At 30.3% G+C, this 21,259-nt stretch overlaps 4 protein-coding genes and 2 non-coding genes across 6 annotated transcripts; 3 read left to right on the forward strand and 3 right to left on the reverse strand.

Annotated features, from left to right (window-relative positions):
* The first annotated feature begins 176 nt into the window (after nt 1-176).
* TRNAQ-CUG lies at nt 177-248 on the forward strand. The gene has a single exon. It is a non-coding gene; the product is annotated as a tRNA-Gln (tRNA).
* Nucleotides 249-5,887: 5,639 nt separating this feature from the next.
* On the forward strand, nt 5,888-6,690 carry LOC123204201 (mediator-associated protein 3). The gene is made up of 2 exons (XM_044620795.1): nt 5,888-6,254; nt 6,470-6,690. The coding sequence occupies exon 1, from the start codon at nt 5,897-5,899 to the stop codon at nt 6,248-6,250; it is 354 nt and encodes a 117-aa protein (XP_044476730.1). The 5' UTR covers nt 5,888-5,896; the 3' UTR covers nt 6,251-6,254; nt 6,470-6,690.
* A 459-nt stretch (nt 6,691-7,149) lies between these two features.
* Nucleotides 7,150-7,664, reverse strand: LOC123204760. The gene is made up of 2 exons (XM_044621562.1): nt 7,509-7,664; nt 7,150-7,437 (listed from the first exon to the last, which is right to left on the reverse strand). Exons 1-2 carry the CDS (start codon nt 7,662-7,664, stop codon nt 7,150-7,152), a joined length of 444 nt encoding a protein of 147 aa, XP_044477497.1.
* Nucleotides 7,665-8,424: 760 nt separating this feature from the next.
* On the reverse strand, nt 8,425-8,496 carry TRNAC-GCA. The gene has a single exon. It is a non-coding gene; the product is annotated as a tRNA-Cys (tRNA).
* Nucleotides 8,497-10,824: 2,328 nt separating this feature from the next.
* Nucleotides 10,825-12,998, reverse strand: LOC123203838 (B2 protein-like). The gene is made up of 5 exons (XM_044620286.1): nt 12,205-12,998; nt 12,006-12,106; nt 11,448-11,531; nt 11,263-11,373; nt 10,825-11,182 (listed from the first exon to the last, which is right to left on the reverse strand). Exons 1-5 carry the CDS (start codon nt 12,812-12,814, stop codon nt 11,108-11,110), a joined length of 981 nt encoding a protein of 326 aa, XP_044476221.1. The 5' UTR covers nt 12,815-12,998; the 3' UTR covers nt 10,825-11,107.
* A 5,513-nt stretch (nt 12,999-18,511) lies between these two features.
* Nucleotides 18,512-19,378, forward strand: LOC123204884 (ethylene-responsive transcription factor ERF023-like). Its single transcript, XM_044621689.1, has one exon. The coding sequence runs from the start codon at nt 18,743-18,745 to the stop codon at nt 19,244-19,246; it is 504 nt and encodes a 167-aa protein (XP_044477624.1). The 5' UTR covers nt 18,512-18,742; the 3' UTR covers nt 19,247-19,378.
* The last annotated feature ends 1,881 nt before the right edge of the window (nt 19,379-21,259 follow it).

Consider the following 21,259-nt stretch of genomic DNA (forward strand, 5'->3'; position numbering starts at 1 on the left):
ATTTCTTTTCAGCAGCAGACAGGTCTGTTCTGAGGAAGTAATATTTACAGTTTTGCAGGGTTAAAATTTAACCTATTCGACAAACTCTACCCATCTCTTTCAATTCGTTGTTTACTGTTGGCAAAGATGTTTAAGTTAACATTAAATAAATGTAAAAGAGAATACAGTCATCAATGGGTTCCATGGTCTAGTGGTCAGGACATTGGACTCTGAATCCAATAACCCGAGTTCAAATCTCGGTGGAACCTGCTTTTTGTTCGTTTTTATGTCATTCTAACGACATGTCGTCTTCGACTTTAGAATCGGAACGACTATGAGTACAGAGCATATACCACATCTCAGTTTAGCCTTACATTTGAAACGACGAAACAGCCTCCCAAGGAGGAGATCGCAGGAGTAAATGCAAACCAAACCAGATTAAATTTGAATATTTTTTTAATTGAATCTTAGTCAAATAAAAAATAATTTAATTTAAATTTAGTTTAAATTTATTAAGCCAATATTGAGAATAGTTTGAATTTGATTCAAATAAAAATAACTTATTTTAAATTTGATTTGATTTAATTTGATAGTTCGAATATATAATTTAGATATATAATTCAAATTCATAGTTAGAATGCGTGAGTTATAAACAAAACGATATCATTTAACAATTATTTAATATAATTCAAATTGAATTATAAATCAAGTTTGAATAAAATCAAGTGTTCTAGCAAATTTATAAATCAAATCAAATCAAACTTTTTTTAACTTAAATTTGACTCATTTTTAAAACAAGTTATATCTTTTAATTTAAATTCAATTCAAATTTAAAATAAATAAATTTGAATAAGATTGAACTTATTTTCAAACTTGAGTTAATTTAATTCGGGTCAACCCTTGGAGGGACACGAGAATGGCTACAACTAGACTTGTCCATGGTTTATAAACTGACGGTTTTGGTTTGAAACCGTCGGTTCACGATTCAAGAAAATAAGAACCGGTTCACGATTCAAAAAAATAAGAACCCTGAATCAGAACTGTTACAGGATGGTTCGTAATCTGTTTGAAACAGACAGTTTCGGTTCATGACCCCGGTTCGAAATCGATATTAAATTGTCGATTCTGATTCATGATCTGATTTATTTTTTTAATTAATAATTATAATAATTAAGAATAAAAAAATTTTAAAAAAATTTAGACTTAATTTTTCAATTAAGCTTTTTACATATTCTCTTGAGATTTGGAAGAATCAAACTCTATGTAGTTCTATTTACTATTTTTTATAATTAATTTTATTTATCACCTATTATTATTATTTTTTTCATTATCTTTCATAATTAATTATATAATTTATTTTATTCATTATAAAAAAATAGTAAATAGTATTACGTAAACTTTGATTCTTCCAAATCTCAAGAGGAATAATTAATTATGAAATTATATAATAGAAAAATAATAATAATTAAATTATAGAAATTAAAATTAGAATTGATAAAAGTAAAAAGATAATTTAATTAAATTTGAGATAATTTGATTGAAGAATTAAGAGAGTATTAAGAATAAGAAATGAGAGAGTTGAAAGACTGAATAATATTTATAAGTAAAATTTTTTAAGGAAGAAAAAAAAAAACAGCCAAACAGTAGCCATGTTTTAAACATTTGCAGGGGACACAACCAAACACAGGTCCCCTGCAAATGTTTTAAAGCAAATGTTTGCCGGTTCATCTAATTTTTTTTAAATTTAAAAAATAAAAAAACCGATTTATGAATTTTTTGATCCGTCGATTTATGAATCGTCTATGAACCGACGGTTCTACGGTTTAAAAATATTAAAATCGGAATTGAACCGTTAAAATCTAGTTTTGATTCCGATTCATACCAATTCTAGTTTTGACGATTATGGTTTTGAACGGACCAATTTCCGTCTGGTTCATGGGCCAAACCGGCCAGTGGCCAGGACTAGCTGCAACAGCGCTTATCTCTTTACCAACGCCTCCTCAAACTCAACGTCCTTACACGTCTTCATTCAAATACCCTTTCAAGCCTTGTTCTTCAAGTCTTCTCTCTCTTTCTTCTTCGGTTTCTGTTGTGGAAGATGACCTCTCTCCTCTACCACCTGGCCCTCTTCCTGTCCAATCAGATTCTGCCACCAACCAACCTACCAACCTCCCTTCCCAGTAAACCCATTTTCTTTAAATTCTTTTAGTTTCGTGCTTACTTTTCACCCCTCTAATCATATCATCTAACATGGATGGTACATTTTCATTTGTATAAATTTATTTTTGAAGAAAATACACCTTTGAAATTATTGCTTCTGGGAAGGCCATATGGATAAAACCTAATATTTGTGGATAATTTATTGATAGTAAACAAAACTATTAGAGTAAAGATATTATAAATGGTATCAACGACATTTTATATATCTTTTTGAGTGATCGAGAGACAAACTTTAACAGGAACACCGAGTTCTGTGAGAGGTGAGGCAAATTCCACATTAGTAAAATATGAAAGAGATATTGAGTTTGTATACATATTTTATATTGTTTAAGATGCTAAAATAAAACTGATTAAATAGTATATAAACTTTTTAATTTGTCAATAAATATTTTGATTTTAAATACCGAAAATAAAAACATAATAAATTATGTGTCTAAAACAAATAATGTATTCATGTGAGATGGACTATTAGACTAAGTATGTTATACTGTAAGTTACGATTAACCTTAACTTCCAATGATATGGATTAATTCAAGATCCTTCTTCACCAGAAGCTCTTAGACCTTTCCACCATTAGTGGGTATGCCTAGAATGCTTGAATCAGTTGGTGAATCAAACGTTCATGGAGTTCATAACCTAGTAATAAAGATTAGTTGGCTTATATTTTTGGATTTTTATTTCCAGAATTTTGCTTTTAAATCACTCTATCATTGACAAAGACATGTCCCAAGTACCTTAGCAGTAGCCGATGCTGGTGCTTCATGGCTGATGGCTCTCTTCTTGTAGTTTTGGTGTACATTTGTCCCACTGTTTTAACTAGTAAAAACTACAAAGTTGGTGACTGGATGCTTATCCATTACTGGTTTACGAGTTGGTACCAGTTTTGATGTCTTTACTAGTATGGTTAGATTCAAACCGAATTTGTTCAAGTTCAAATTGGAATGAGCTCAACTTAAGCGAGTTTGAGCTTGAGAGTTAAATATTTTCGAGTTCAAACTCGAGTTTTAGGGATGTTCAGTGAAAAAATTTGATATGAATCAACTAAAACGACGTCATTTTAACTGATACATATCAAAGGGGGTCATTTTAATCAATTTTATTTAGTTATAATATTAAACCGAGCTTAAAGTTCGATTCGAGCTCAAACTCAAGTTTGATTCTTCTCAAACAAGCTAAATTTGAACACCTTTGAAGTGAGTTTGATAAGCTCGAACTCAATTCGATTAGAATCCAACCCTGCTTTCCAGTAATATTTTCGTCCACGTTAGAAAGGGTTGTGCCCACTGCCCAGATGAAATCCTCTTAACTTAATTTGCCTGATTGACCTTCTCTTCTGTGGTTTTTTTTCTGAATCTGCAGTCAACATTTTACCAAATTGGCAAGACTGAGCTGACATATTAATATGTTCTTTTGCAGCAAGAAAAAAGGTCCATGGAAATTCAAGAAGTAAGCTTTAGTGGAAGATATGCCCTTTACTCTCTCTTGTGATTTTCTCAAAATATGTAGTACATTTGCTCTGTTGGAGGCTGACAGGTGCAGATTTCTTCCAAGTTCATCATTTTCATGGGGAAAATGAAAATCTTAAACCTATCGCAAATATTTGCCTTGCATTAGGAATCCAGATGTTGACCTCCTTCTCCCGTGGGAATCCAAGGGTAAATATGATCTAAGCTAACTCAAATCAAATCTATGATTCAATTAGAACAAGTGAATTTTGACTTAGAGTTTTAGTTCAGCAACTTGATGAAAGACCAATTTGTTTTTTTATTTGATAACATTGTTCATCTCATTTATAATATTATTTAATCCCCTGACGATACAATTTATCCTATCAATAACTCTTTTATGATATTATATGCAAACCCAAATGAGTTCAAATTCAAGTTTAAACCAGACATTATAACTTTAATCCAAACTCGGTTGGTGATAAGCTCAATTCAGATCGAATTCTATTATTCATCATTTTAAAATAAATTCAAAGGCTTAACTTTTAGTCAGAGGTATGATATATTTGCTTTTATAATTTAGCTATGGTAGAATGGTTATTTCCCAGGGCAAAGAACTATTTCACCCCCAAGTTTTAGTGCACAACAAGTCACATCCATGAGATTTGAAAAACCCGAATTCACACTTATAAGTTAACTTTCGTTTAAAAAAAGTAATGGTAAAATCATCATTTTATTAATTATATAAAAAAATATAAAATTTATTATATTTTTCCCCCCATAGTTTTAAAAACTAATAACTTCACTCTTATTTAAAGTTTTCTAACTTTCAAAAGTAATATTTCCCCCCTAAACCTAGGAATTATTTTCCATATGTTCTCTGACAACCGACGACAACGCTTCAACCCACTACTCGTCGACCACCAGATCTTCATTTTTTGATGGAATAAGAGGCAACAAAAACACGTATTCATCAATTTCAGACGAATCGATGAAATCTTTGTCGATTCCAAATGAACCGATGAAGTCTCTTGTCTCCGTCGATTCATCTAGAATCGATGAAGACTTTGTCGATTCCAGAAGAATCGACAAAGTCGACAAAGATGAGTTTTTGGTGTATCATCTGAAAGCTTTAGAGGTGGTCGGTGAGATGGTGGGTTAAAGCTCTTTCTCTGGTGGTTGAAGATAGTAGTCGGAGAACCTCTGGAAAATAAACCCTAGATTTTGGGGGGGAGGAGAAATGTTACTTTTGAAAGTTAGAAAACTTTAGGCAGGGGTGAAGTTGTTAGTTTTTAAAACTGTGGGAGGAAAACATCATGTATTTTATATTTTTTGTAACAAAAGTTAACCCATGGGTGGGACTTCAGGTTTTTCAAACCTTATGGGTGTGACTTTAAGAATGCACTAAAACTTTGGGGTAAAATAGTCCTTTGGCCTATTTCCCACTATAACTTTGATGAAAATTTTGCTTTTAAATTTGAAAAAGCTCGTTTGCCCACCCTTTATCATCCACTTTTGCTAATAATTTATCATTTTTAGTAAAATTATGAAATTGTTTTTGACAGTGTTAATTATAAATGTATCCTTATTTTTATTAAAATAACAAAAATATTTTTTTCCTCCTCTCAAATGCCACCTTTCCATCCTTTAATTTTTCGACTACAACTAGTGAGTAACTAAATTGATGACAGCTTAACTTTTGGATAAACCGTCTTTGAAAGGACTTGATCACCGAGTAAATAATCGTCAATTATCTACTCTTATGACTTAATTGCCAAAGTGTTACAAGTGCTAAAATTAAAAAGATGGGGATTGGCAATCTAATAATGATGAACTCAAAAGATAGGCACGAAGGTGAGTTATTAGAAACCTAAGGTGTAACTCAGTGATTCCACAAAATTCAATAATTGACTATTTCCTTGTGATAACATTTTTTATTTGTGATAGTTGAAAAGAGAAAAAGAAAGAAAATACGATTCTATTAACATGTTCGAAAGAAGAGCTTTGAATAAAATATAAAAAATATATTTTATATATATTGAAAAAGAGAAGAGGAAAATGAGTTAAAAGTAAAATCTAAAATTGTTAAAGTAAAAATATATTTTATAAGTATTATCTAGGCATATTATAAATCAGCAAAAATAACATTACCTTTAAAGATGGATAAAAAATAAAATTTTTAAACTTAAAATGTGATACATATAATTTCATCAAAGTGTGAGTGAAAAATAGTCATTTGGCCTTGGTAGCAGATGAATTTTAAGGGGGAGAATACAACTAGGACGCTGCCCCTGTCGCCGCCGTCTCTGAAGTCTGAGCTTAGAAGCGCAAGAAGGAAAAAGGAAGAAGCAAGTCGTAGGAAAATGGAAGCACAGATCGATAAGGAAACGAGAAGAAAAATCAAGAAGAGTGTGAAAAATATACTCCAAGGAGAAGATGCAAACTTGTACGTGCTGAACGAGAAATTGGTTCGACAAAAAGCCTCCGCCGACCTCAATCTCGACCTCAACCAACCTTTGTATAAGAAGCTAGTGAGAAAACATGTTGAAAATTTTCTCATACAAGAAAAATCCAAACCGAAAATAGCTGAAAAAATCATCAAATAAACAGGTTTCAAGTTCCACTTTAATTTAAATTCTTTATTCTTGTTATAAATATTGTAGAAAATTGAGAGCAATTGGCTTAGTTGATTTTCCAATTTGTTATTTGGTTCATATTTTTTCTAGATTAGATGTTAGTCATTCTTTGTGTTCAAAAATTTATCATGGGTTGTTCCTCTTTTTTGAGTACGTGCTAATGGAGACTTCAACTGTGAACATTTGCAGCGACGAAAGCAAGTTCCTGGTAGATTGAAGATCCTCTGTTACAGAGATGTGCTGCAAATAGAGTTGGGATTGCTCTTGAAGCTTGACAATGGTTTGATTTTGTAGTTAAAATGCTTCCAAGCTCCAACTAAATATTCTTGTTTCTTCCTTTTGAACTGCTAATTCCCAATTTAGTTGTCTATTAACTCTGCTAACAATCAATGAAATGAGATTTTTCGTAACAGAGTTGATCATTTTCATTATGTGGCGATGATACTGGAAATTGCACCAATACAATAACGTAATTATTCGAAGATATTATTTGATAACTGCAGTAGAATTGTAAGTGGAGTGTGCTTAAACAGTAATGCAAGAAAGTTTTTACAATGATTTGGTTTTCATTGTTCTATTATTTTTCTAGGGGAACAATTGCAGAGAGTGTTCTTGTTTTTGTGGTAAAGTGAACCTGGGATATTACCAGAGTAATTTTGAGAATTCACATAATGTTTTCTTGAGTTTAGAAAATGATTAGATTGAACAGAAGGATCCCTTTTCTCTTTTGTCTAGCAGAAGAAGGATCCTTTTCTCTTTGTCCTTATATGGTAGAAAAATTGGCCTGATCTTGGTCCCCACTCATTGTTGAGTGGCAGCAGATCCCCTGTTTTAACTAATGTTGATTTTCTGAATAGTGCAAGCATGTATTAAGACTTACAATTTACATTGAGAAGTGCTGGCTTCCTCCAGCCCACCAGCCAAGAGTTCTTGGTCCGCCTGGGCGTGAGGCGGCTAGCTGAGCAGGCAGCCATTCTCATTTTCTCAATCAAGGCCTCTGTGTTAACCTCTTCCGAGAAAATTTCCTCCAACTGCTTTGTACTAATCACCAGCTTCACTTTCCAAACGCCATTCCCATCCGATGGCAACACTTCCAGAGCAGACCCGCATGCCAAACTGTCCACAAACTCTGCAGATGACATCTTCGGCCGCTCAATCTTCTCCAGGGAAGGAGATAGTAAAATTGGCCGCCAACGAGACGTTCATCGTCAGCCAACGGTGATGAGACATGGCCTCGAGGGAAAATTCCATAGCCTGGATAATCTTCAAGAACTTCTCTAGCTAATTTCGGGTTCTTCAACTCCAGTACAGTCCCGGAATCTGTCAAAATCCGGGTGGAGCTTGGGAAACCATCAGCTGTCCCTTTGAAAGAACAATTACCCATTACAAAATCTCTGCAGGTTGTTACATACAAGAACTTAAGTTGTATATAAACTGCGGAATCTATGGCAAAAATTAGTGGGGAGGTAATTGCTGCATGTCAGAGGAGACATTAGAGAGTATTTTTCAAAGCTTTAATCGGCGCCATGTGACAGTAGACCGTTGCAAGGATTAATTAAGAAAAAATGATAATAATCCAAGCAGAAGAATGGAATAATTGGATAAAAAATACTGAAAAACGACATATTAGAAACAGAGAAGTTCAAAATTCAGGGCTAGGGGTTATGCATTTGGTACCCCGTGAGCCGGATTCCGTGCTAAATTAAACAAACTGGGCATCTAAATTTCTGGGTAAGTATCGACAAAAATTTTACATTTTCCACAGCTATTCATGATCGTAGCTATTAGACCAATTAAGCCCATCAGATCATGCTCAAAGTTTGACAAATATATGTATGACGAGGCCTCAGTTTAAGGGAGGATTCCAACCAAACCAAACTTGGAGACAGTATGGATTAAAACTAAAAGCCTTAATTTAATGATAGATTTTAATCGAATTAAATTGAATCAAACTTGAAGTGAGTATAGATCAAAATTATACTAGTTGGTAATGTCAATCGAACCAAACTTGGAGTGAGTATAGGTCAAAATTAAGGCCTCAATTTAATGTAGATTTCAACTGAATTAAACTACTATGGATCAAAACTATAATAATTAATAATGTCAAAGGTAAAAATTAAAAAAATATAATTTTTTAAGAGAAAAGGGCCCAACCGGGTTCGAACCGGTGACCTCTTGATCTGCAGTCAAATGCTCTACCACTGAGCTATGGACCCGTGATGATTTTGGTTTTGCTTTTAAATATTATATATAAGTTTTAAATTATCACTTAAAAACACTATTCACATACAGTGGACAGGAAAATAGCATACGTGTTTTTAACCTAGAATTGCTTACCCATCTCGATTCGATGAATTATAGTTAAAATTTGAAACTTATATATTTAATTATTTATAAATTACCCTTACTTGATACTGGGTCATATATGAAAATTTTAAAAGTTGAGAGATCAAATAGAATTTATCAAATTATGATATAAAAGATTTGCGCCGGTGTAAGTTTTGGGTAGGCCAAAAGGCATATTCCTACCATGTATTATCAAGCCCGTATTCTCAATTTTTCGAAAATTTAAATATCCATCCATTTTTTCCTTCACTGAATAAGTGAATATATTAAGCAAAAAGGCCGCCCAAAAGGGCAAAAACAACCTAAGTGCAGTAGCCAAAGGAGGACCACCCACCAAGACAACCAGCCAAAAACCCAAAGCAACCCCTTTTCTAGAGCAAGCACCAACTCATGGGGAGAAAAGAAAACCACCGAAAAAGCACAAATTAGTGTCCCTCTCTGTACATCTATCAAGCTATTATTTTCATAGATAATAAGAGACAGTTAAGCACAAACACCCATGTGTTGATAAGACTGAAAACACCATTTTTACTATTAATATTTGAAGATTATAATTTTATCTTTTTTTTAATTTTAAAAATTAATAATTTTATCTAATCTTAATTTTTTTATAATTTTTAGAATTCTTTTTCTTTACTCTCTGTCTCCAATGACTGTCTCCTCCCATTCTAGACCATCACCAGTACAAATAACTCACGAGCGGCTGGACTAGGCTGCACCCTGGTCAGTGTTTGAAAAGATTGAAGTTTGAAATCTCGATTGTTTCTTCTCCGGTTTATGCGGCACTGCAACTGAAGAGCACATGGAGCAAATAATTGACAAGCAGGGAATAAGGATGAAAAATATTACTTATCAGAACGTATTCGTTGACCATCATTAGTAAACTAATTAAATCTAATGAGAATTGAGCTTTCGGTCAAGTCCTGTGAAGTTTGAAGAAATCAAGTCTTCTTGTTATGTCCATTAGAGAAGTAGGAATCGGTTTGCTTGTGGACAGAATGATTTCGAAGGTTAGTAAAATTGATAGAGTATTAAAAATTTTAAGATAAAGTATAGATTCGAGTCTAGATTCAAATTACTGTTACGTTTGTGAAATTTTGATTTACTAGATATAATAGTTGTAAGTTTGATCACTATATCTTAAGTTTATCTATCTAATAAATATGGGTACGTCTCTAATTATAGAAAAAAAAAAAGGTGGCAGAAGATAATTGGCTGGAGTGAGTCACCACCCACTGCTTTTCCACAAAGATGGCTCAACTACTAGTCCTGGATTTCAAGTTCAACGGCATTGAAATACTCAAACTCTCTTATGTCAACTTGGTAAGTAGGGATGGCCTCGAGCCAATCGTGTTTGAATTTGCTTATATTTTGTTTTGGTCCCAAAGAGTGGAGTTTGAGTTTAAATTTAAATTTAATTAGATTTGATACAATTGAATTCAAATTTGACAACTTGATCTCAATATGGAGAGTCAAGTTCAAACAAGATTCGATAATGTAACATTATTTATTAATATTCTTGAATAAAACATATAAAGAAGTTAAACTTAAACTTGATCATTTGTGTCGTTGGATCATATTCGTATCATATTAATTCAAGTTTCGTTTCAAAGATTTTCAACTCTAATCTGACAGAAATTAGAATCATACTGATTTTTTAACCCTAATTCAATCCTTAAATATTCGAATTGATTTAACATAAAATTATCTATTATTTTTACTCTCTAAAGTGTTCTTATAGTTTTAATTTATTTATCAAATTACCATAATTTACTGTTAATAAAACATATCATATAACATTTTGTCTTGTTTACAAATATTCTAAAAATTACGTACTAAGGGTTTTAAAAATCTAATTAACCAAATCACATTCTTACTATTTAATAATAATATAAAATATTTAAATACAAATGAAAAATAATATAAGTAATTATAATTATAGAAAGATATATGCAATATGTAAAGATTTTATTTGCCATTGATTTGTCTTTCAATATTTCTATAGTTTATCCTTAACAATTTCTATTAAAATAATATTTCTCGAAAATATTCAAATTGATTCAGCTCATGTCAGGTAATTTTCGTGTAAACTTTAATATTATTTGATTTAATTTCGAATCATATCAAATTAACCTAAAATAAAATTTGTGTAAAAAAAAACTTAACATGAGCTTCTTTTTCATTCAATGCCTACCAAATTAATAAAAAGGGTACTCAATTTTCAGTTCAGAACTACAGACGAAAGGTCTGTTTTCAAGTCTTAAAGAGGAGACTCAGAAACTCCGATTATTAACATGACTGAACTTCTTATTTTGCTTTCATGGTTCATATCTTAAGCTTACACAGAATAAACAAATGCATATTTCTATCATTCCAAACCCAAAACAGCCTCAAGAAAAAGTTTTACATCAAAAGGCACTCAATTTATTCTTTCTGTATCGTTTTAGTGGACTCCATTTCTACCTAACTGGTGTATCTGTATCAGTAGAGGATTGCTTGGTTTTGGTTGACTGCTTCAGGGTCTTGCTCCTCGAATATGTCCAAGAGTGAAAGAGCCTGCAAAAATTCCAATCAATATAACAAACTGCATCCATTGAATTGCAGAAAATATCCCATGTCCTGTAAATTTACATTACCTCTGGCACACTAAGCTCAAGGCGAAACTTGGGGCCATCATAGTGATGGAGAATTGGCCTGAAGGAATCCTCCTCCAATGGCACACAATTTTTTCTCTTGAAAACTCGGACCTGTAAACAAACAAAATTTGTTTACAAATGAAAGGGCCTGCAATTGATCTGAGAGCAATCTAAATAAAAATCACCTGAGCTGGGAAGCGAGATTCGCCAGGGCATTTTTTGTCCTCCCAGGCTGTTGGATCAATGTTTGTTCCACCGAAACTCGCAGCCTAAACATTCATAACAAATGAATATCAGTGAAATATGGAGACAATAAGTTGATTGTTCTAAAGTTTCCTGACGTGGATTAACATTAATATGATTTTGGTTTAACAAAACTGAATAATTAAATAATACAATGACAGTTTTCAGATGGGCATATAATCTAGATCGACAATATTAGTATGAACCGTTTGTCCATTAACTTATGATATATTGATGAAGTCTCCACTCCAAAACCAAACATTATAGCTTTTACCATTGAAAGCTATCATTCCGAAGGTTTCAGAATAGACTACCAGTTAATCTTGATTGCTTTATGAATTCAAATTGCATGATGTTCTATATAATCTTACAACTCCATTCAATACTTTATAACATGTGCGTAGATTTGTGCAATTAGGACTAAATGATTTTATTTGTTTATGCAAAATAAATCTAACAGATTGATCTTGTTAAAACAGATCCCAATTCATTAGGCAAACCTCAAAAACTCCATGGAGTTGGTGGGTGGTGTAGTTGTAGAGGAAAAGGGGCAAGCCTGGGGTTACAGCTCGCACTGAATCGCGGTAACGTGGTGGCAAACCTATAAACAATTAACACAAAAGTTTAAAAAGATCTGACAGATCAAATCACAGCAATATCAGAAAAATAATAACAAATTCATTAACAAAAAGGACATACCAAAGAGCTCTCTCTTGAGATTTTCGGCCATGGTGTCGTTGTTGCAGACAAATATATACCCACCAATGGTTTCATTTCTGGGCAAAGCTTCAGATGGTGGCAGTGTCTTAAACCTCTTATCAGCTGCACTTTTCTCCTTGGTTTCATTATTATTATCACCATTTTTGTTCTGATTCTTCCTGTAGCTGTTCTTCTTGCCGCCCTTGCCTCCATTTTCATTTTCTTCTTTATTTTGTTTCCCCTTCAAATTACCATTCATATACTTGTTGTTAGTAACACCAAAATTTCCCGGGTTCGAATAAATTCCTTTGTTGAATCCTCCATTGATCCCAACGTTCTTGTGAGAGCCGTCGCCGACAAGTGGGCCAATCGGACCCAAACCAAAACCGTTGAACCCGTTAAAATCGGATCCTTTGGTTGGCTTCAAACTACTGTTGAGTGAATTTAATTCACCACCGACTCTTATATCGAAATTCCTCCTCTCATCCGGCCTCTTGGACAAATAATTATTGCTCCAAATCGAATCATTGAGCGACAGATTAGCCAAGTTAGACGTTTGAAGTCTGAGTTGGTCGCTGAACCGCCAAAACGATTGCTGATTGTTCTCCATCTGAAACACCAAAAGTTCACTTCCAACGCAACAAAATATGAAATGGCTATTGCTTATTTATGAAGAAGAACCTTAAAACAGGGGAAGAAATGGCAGAGAAAAGGTAAATTGAAGTGAAAGTAGGTGAAGCAGTGCGAGTTAAATAAGGAGAAATTGGACTAAGGCGAACGAAAGATTTCGCAGAAAGTGAAAACAATTAGCGCAAGGGCGGTTTAAGGTGGTGACGTGGCGGAAGGAGAGAAAGAGAGCGAGTGAGATCGTGTCGTGGTGTGAAAACAAGGCCAAAAGACTTGTTCCCACCCAAAGTTTGATATAATCCCAAACTGATATCCCATCAACTTAAAAAAATCTAAAGTCTCATTTATGAGTAATTTTTTTGTTAAAAGACTCAATTAAATATAAGGGTAAAATTATTATTTTAATAATATTATTAAAATAAAAATAATTTATTATTTTTTCCTCCAAACTTAGGTTTTTTTCTCTCCTCTTTGGCCACCACTCCTTTATGGACGTCTTTTTTTATCATTTTACCTCAATTCGACCAACTAACCTCTCTCACTGTCGAAATCATTTAACCGGTTGGCTCTCCACCGAAATTACATGAAGAGACATTGTCTCTTCATCCAAAGAGGAAGATTTTGACAGTGAGCCAATCGATAAAACAATTTCGAAGGTGAGAGGGGGGCAACAAGGCGAATGGAGGTAAAATTGTGGGAAGAGGGTGTCATTGAAAAAGTGGTGGTTGAAGAGGGGAGAAAAAACCCAATTTTAGGGGGAAAATAGGGGTGAAGAAGTTGATGACGACCATGGAGGATGGAAGGATGGTGGTCGACAACAAAGGTAATGGTTGGAGAAGTTGCGACAAATGCGGAAGGTGAAATTGCTAGAGGCACGACAGATCAAACAACTAAGAGATGGCATGATCAAAGGCTTAGAAAATTTGTAAATTATTGATTAAGCTAGACAAGAAACAAATAGAATAAGAGCACCATCAACTGATAATCAGACTACGTAGATTGATGTAACTTCCATCCAGAGTTGAATAAAAAAGAATTTTAAAAGTTATTTTAAGGGTAAATTAGTAATTTATAATTAAACTAACAGAAAATATAAAAATAAAATAATATTTTGGCTAATAAATGAATATTTGAGTTTTAAAACATCACGGATGAAAGTTGATGGTACACTAAAGCTTGGGTGGGAATTAGTCTTTTGGACTTTTGAAAATGAATAATATACGTCATTATTCCGTTGAATAAGTCTTTTAGTATCAATAACGTGACTTTGTGAGACTTTCCATGTGAACCATTTTTTGTACATGTCAAATTGTTATTTTTGATTAAAATGAATCAAATTATTAACCTAAACTTTAGGGGTCTACAGGTCATTTTGGTATGAGAAATAGAAAGGGTTTGGTTTTTTGCTTAGTGGTTAAGGATTCAAGTGCTGTAGTTTTATCACTTGGTTGACCTGTCTCATGCGAGTGAATTTTTGGAAACCCATTAAGTCAAAAAAGTGGGCCATGTTTAGAATCCAATGCCACGTGTTTTTTATATATAAATGAATGTGTAAGTGCAATCTTGTGAATCACCGAATAAATGGTATGGAATCATCATTTTTACATACCAAAATTATCATGCCAGATATTTTGTATACAAAAATTAAAATATAGATAATATATAATAATATATTATAATAATTTTAAATTAAAAATAAAATATTATTTAATCATATAATAATATATAATCAATATCTTTATTTTGTGTATTCAAAATGTATTCATACAATTTTGTTGTATCTATGTTTAGATAGGGCAGTGGGCTATATTGCCCATTGGGGCTTAATGGTTTGGATTGGTCTAAACTTGGCAAACGGTCCAGTCAGATTGGGTTGATAATGGTGCATCTAAAATGGGCACGGATCGAAAAAAAGTAAAGTTATACGAATAATAATTTTTAAAACTCATACCCGATTCGACAGATACAAGGTGACTTGTTAATATTAATTTTTCACTATTTCTCTTTTGTTTTTATTATTTTCATATATTATTTTCTTAATTTTCAATATTTTTCTTTTTAAGTATATAAATATTCTATGGGAGAATAAAATTTTACTTCAAATTATAAAAATATTTTTATAAATTTGAAGAATTTTAATATTAAATAAAGAATAAATATTTATAACAAAGTGTTTAATGTTTATATTTTTTAAATTTGTTTTCAATACAATAATTTTTTTCATTTTGAGGTGGATTTAAGTTCATTTAATGTCGATAAAAAATATGTGAAATTTGTGTTCGATATATTATAAGTTTAATGTTGAAATGGAAAAAAAAAAAAAGGTAACTCACTTGTGCCCTTAGACATACCCGATCTACCTATAAAAATTCATTACTCGTGGATACAAATTCTAAATGTGTATGGGTCTAAAAATATAAAATTCATACCCGAATTTAGATGAGTTACCTACAAGTTAAGTAAATGACCAACCCATTTTACCACCTTTAGACTAGTCCATTAATATGTTAAGACATGTAGCACGATCCATGATTCAACATTATTAGTGATAGAAATCATTTACTATTTCAATGATAAAAATACATTATTAGTAAAATTAGTTAATTTTTAAAATAAACACATTGAAAAGATAAAAATACATTTAATAACTTTTAATATATAAATATTAATAAATATAAAACATTTACCTCCCAAATTTACTAAAAATATTTTCATGCTTGTTTCATTAAAAAAAATTAGAATCTAAATCAGTCACCGGCAATAGAATTTTACCAATGATCGGATTAGATGAGTGCGATTTTAATCAAAATTATATTATTTCAATATGATTTTGATTTTAATATTAATTGCAATCAATGTAATTACATATTTGAGATTGATTAGAATTAAATTTTGGATTTTGATTTTTTTTTATTGAATATATGAAGGTAAGTGATCAATTTTAAAATTAAAAAAAATAATAATTTGTTTATTCTTTAAAGATGAAGGTGATATAAATCTTATAATATTTATATATTTATATATTTTATAAACTAAAGAAAATATACTTTAATTATATTGGTATTTTAAAAATATTAAGCTTATAATATTTCAAGACTAAAAGAGTATTTAAATTCTCATTTTTCATAAAAAAAAAAGGTAATTTAAGAAGGCTTTTTTGACTTTTTTTAGGTTTATTTTTATATGTTTAATTATATAATAATATATCATTATTACCGTTACCTGGTTATAATATTTTATCAAAATTTCAAATATAAGTGAACAGTTTGTCTTTTTTTTTTTTCTTTGACAAGGAAACTAGTCTTAGGTCTCGGGTGGCGATGGCCTCCCAACTCTTAATGAGGGCAGCTTCCTCCGTCCTGACAGTCTACTTTCCTTTGCGTGTTAACTTGGTCCTCTATTGTGGATGGTCAGTGCTCAACAAGCATTAACTGTGCAACATCATATTATATAAGGGTCATGTTTTTGTATTTTCGAAACTTTTATTTTTGAAATGCTCCAAAATTGACACAAAACATTTTTTTCTTTTGATATTTCATAATTTTTAAAAAATGTTGAAACGTGCTTTGGGAAAGAAACCATGGTAACTGATATTCGAATCATATATTTAAAATTTAATTTTTTATATTATGTATCGTATCGTATTATATAATATAATTTTTAAATAATAAAATATTAATAAATTAATATAAAATGATAATAAATACATCATCATTTAAAAAAAAATATATAAATATATTTAAAATTTTAAAATTTTTCACACATATCTTTATTATACCATCATTTTCTCTAAAAATGTATATCGATCTATATCAGTAATACATATTGAATCGAAGAATATGTATTATGCCGTATAATTCATTTATTGTATCATATTAATTCGATATATTTTATGATACGTATCATTTTCTATTTGTGTTATATCGTAGAATACTGATAACTATAAAAAAATCACATTTCCTTAAAATTATAAAATTAATTAAATACATATATTTTATATTTTCTAACCATAAGTATCATTAAATCTTATATTGAATTCATCTATTATTCTCTACTCTCTCAGATGTGTTGTCTTCTCTTCGGTTTGTTATATAAATTGGTGTTTTATTGTTTTTTTTTTAATATTTACTAGTGTTTATATAAGAATAATTTACAGTGTATTTTATCATTTCATTTTATCAATATTTTTTATATTTATTTTTATATTATTATTGTTATTGACATTACTATTATTAGTATGATTGACTTAATGCCTATTAGGAAGCATATGCTGCTGCAACTCTTTAAGATTTGGAAGAAAAATTTGTTATAAAAATTTGATATTTTTAAAGAAAAAAAAAACCCTTTATATTTTTTATATTTATAAATTTTTGCACGATCTATTTCCCTATAATTTTAAAAAAATATGTTTTAATATTTTTATTTATGTGTTTTTACATTTTCGTATTTCTATTTCTATGGTACATAACTTACAGTAGAATTAGATTCAAACCAAATTTAAACAAGCGTAAAATGAGCTCAACTCACGCAAACTCAAACTTTAAAGATATTTAACTCGTTAAACTTACAAGTTTAAAAAATTTGTTATAAAATGATGTCGTTTTAATCAGTACGTATTAAACGATGTTGTGTTAGTAATAAGTCAAGTTCAAAACTTAATTTGAGCGTAACTTGACTCAAATCTAACCCTAACTTACATAGTGCATCATCTTGCATATAAGATTGGACGTCAACATTGTTTATCAATCTGCATTATTAGTTCTTTTATTTCTATCCTTTTCATCCGTATTTCTTCTGCTGTGATAAATAACTCTGAATGTTGCTTCACGCCAAGCACTACATTATGAATGCGTATCAATAAGAGTGTAATTATCTTCTTCAAAAACGTGGAAACAAAAATAAAGAACCTTGAAAAGATACCCGTATTTAGTAGTCTGGCTGATCGAGCTTTTTGTGTGGTGTAGAGTCGGCTACGTACGTTGGAGACATAGAGGAGATGCCCTCACCGGCATTTAAAAGACACATCGACACGTTTTGAATGATTCCAAACAAAGGACTGAATGATTGCAGAAGCTAGCCTTCCTGAGAAGACCGTAAGGAGCAAGAGCACGTGCATGTGTGTAAAACTAGTACAATATTAAACTTTATAAAGAAAAAATATAGATTTAAATTTTTATTATATTTATAAAATTTTAAATTATTTAATACAATAATTTTGAACCTAACCACTGTATTTTAGGATTTATTTACGTAATTAATCTGAAGGAAATGTTATACATACGGATTATAGAATGTTTGAAAATATTTATGAATTCAGACAAATTTGATATGCTATAATTGATATCGAATCAATTATATATATAATGAAATTGGTATTCTTTCGTTATATATTTTTAAAATAATGATATTTTTACAGGTGAATAATCATATAATGTATTGGAAAATTAGATCTAACTTTTTTTTATAATAGTTTATTAGATTCTCCTCATTAAAGACCCCCAATGAATTCTATATCCGAAAATTTTTCTAACAATTAAATCTTTATCATCTCTTTGGGTATATCTAAATATTTAAGTTAAATATTAGGTATTGAGTTATGTTGAGATTGAATAAAAAATAAATAAAACTAACGGTCGTCATTCAAGTGGGCAAATGCCAAATCTGCAGGGCCCCAGAAGAAACCTTGGAGGGGGAGCGTGACGAAAAGTTGACGTTCATTCTAGGCCATCTGTTTTATCAAGATTTTCTCTCCACATGGCCACGTCCTTGTCTGGGTTCCAGGGAAATTAATGTAGCTGGAAGCTCGATCTTCTGCGTGTAGAAATGGATGAATAAAATTCCAAATGTAACTTATTTCAAATAATAAATAGCGTTGAAATTAAATTATTGTTTCAGAGACAACAGTCTTTATATGACACTCGAAGCTCAAATGGAGGACACAGAAATGTCTAGAGTAGTTGAGCAAGAATCTGCAAAGCACAAAAAGTATCGAGGAGTCAGGAGAAGGCACTGGGGGAAGTGGGTTTCTGAAATTCGAGAGCCAAGGAAGAAGACAAGGATTTGGCTGGGTTCTTTTGAAACGCCGGAGATGGCGGCTTGTGCATACGATTGCGCTTGTTATTGTCTCAAAGGAAACAAAGCTTTGCTGAATTTTCCCGATGAAGTCCACCGACTTCCCGTCCCTCCCACATGCAACGCCAAGGATATTCGCCAAGCAGCGGCAGCAGCAGCGGCGGCGAAGAAAAATAGTGAGAGGCGGAAGATATCTGAAGAAGACAAAGGTGACGGCGATGGTGATGATTTTTGGACTGAAATTAAACTGCCGGAGTTGATTAATTTTACCAATTGGACGTGCCATGAAGATTTCTTGCGGGTTCATTCAGCAACTCAGGAACAGGTAATTGGTCTCATCTAAGAAAGCTCGCAGCCGTTCCGAAATATTTTCACACCGAACCACCGAAACAGCTGTTAACCGAATTTTTATTATTTATATTATTTTATTTAGTTTATAATTAATAAAAAAAAATTTATTACCTTTTATTATCAATAATAACATAATATATAATATAAAGGACAATCTAATTATTATCTCTTAGTTAGATAGAAAAATATAATAACCAATTATTTTAAAACTAGATCGAAGTAATCAGTTCGATTGATTAAATTGAAAATCAGTTTTAAATTTGATTCGGTTAATATAAAAATATGATTTTTTAATTGACTTAATTAAACCTAATCAAAAATCGAATTTGATCAATTGAACCGACGAAAAACTATGTTTGACCAAATTTTTGAATTTTTGAGTAATTTTATTATGTTTTATTAGACTAAATAAAATTTTAAAGGCTTATAAGAAAAAATAAAATAAAAAAGAAAAAAATATCTCATATCTATTGAAATGTCTTCTATAAGAAATAATTTATAGAATTATATTTTTTTTCTATATTATGAGATTGAGACTTTTTTATTTTAATTATTTCATTGAAATCAAATAAATAATTGTTACTCCTAAAAAATGATATGTTTTAATCTTCATAGATATGAATATCTTGATTAATTTTATTTTTTATAAATTTTTAAGTAAAATCTATTCATTATAATTTAATAATAAACTGAACCGATCGATTCTCTAATTGAACCGATCGAACCATGACTAATGGGACAACTGGTTTTATCATCGATCTAGTTTTAAAAATATTGATTATAATTATATCCTTATTTATTAATTTTTAAGTTAAAAATAATCTCATTTTCAATTAATATAATAAATAATATACAAAATATTTTAAAATAATTAATATTTTTTATTACCAAATTAATTATTTATACTTATTTATTTTTATTTAATTTTATTAAATATAATAATAATAATTTATATTCAATAATTATCAATATAATCTTTTAAGGTTAATAATAAAATATTTTTTAAATCATACGTGCCCCAATTCTGTAAATCCTATGTTAATGTGAATTAATACTGTAAATCCTGTATTAGAAAATTTCTCACAAATATTGATTATTATTATTTTTTTGGAATTCTATCTGATTTTCTCTTGATTCTCTCCCTTAGGTTTTCGGGTAAAAATATTACATTCTTTTGTGAAATAGCATTGATAATAAAAAAATCAGTTCGATCATGTATCATATTATATATTAAAATTTTAATTTTTCATATAATAAATACCCTATTGTATGTTGGATATATTTATTTAAAAATAATAATAACAAAATAATAAAAAATTTTAATTATTATGCATCTTTTTGAAAAAGTATTAAGCATCCTTTAAAATTTTTATAATTTTTCATATATATTTTTATTATCATATTTATTAAATTATACAATAAACTCACCGTATTATTTTAATTTTTGATATATTTTAAAATATATATCATGTCTCATTATATTTATCATTTATAGTAAAGGAGACTAGACCAAACAAACTTGCCCAAGCCATTAGTCATTTGTAGGCAATATTTATTTGGCAATTGGGTTTTTATATTTAATTTTAATTCACTTAATTTTAAAATATTACTATTTATAAAAATTTCTTACAAAATGATTCATATAATTATATATAAAATTATTTTACATGCACATATTAATAAAATATTTTTATAATCACTAAATTAAGTAAGGGTTGTTCAAGATAATTTTTTATTATTTTAATATAATTTAATAAAATTTACCATTAATTTTGTGAATTATGCTTCAATAATTTAGAGTGAAAATAAGAGATACTTATTTTTTTAAATGATTTTTTCTTTCAGGAAATTATTAGTCACAATCAAATAAATTGACTAACAAAATCAATAAAATTAACAATACATCTAGAAATAATTAGAGGTGGGAAAACAGAGGGATTGGGGGGAGTCAATACTGATTCAGATTGAAAACATATTGAGTTACATATGTAATGATTTCTAAAAA

This window comes from Mangifera indica, chromosome 20 (assembly GCF_011075055.1).
Source record: "Mangifera indica cultivar Alphonso chromosome 20, CATAS_Mindica_2.1, whole genome shotgun sequence".
Lineage (NCBI taxonomy): Eukaryota > Viridiplantae > Streptophyta > Magnoliopsida > Sapindales > Anacardiaceae > Mangifera > Mangifera indica.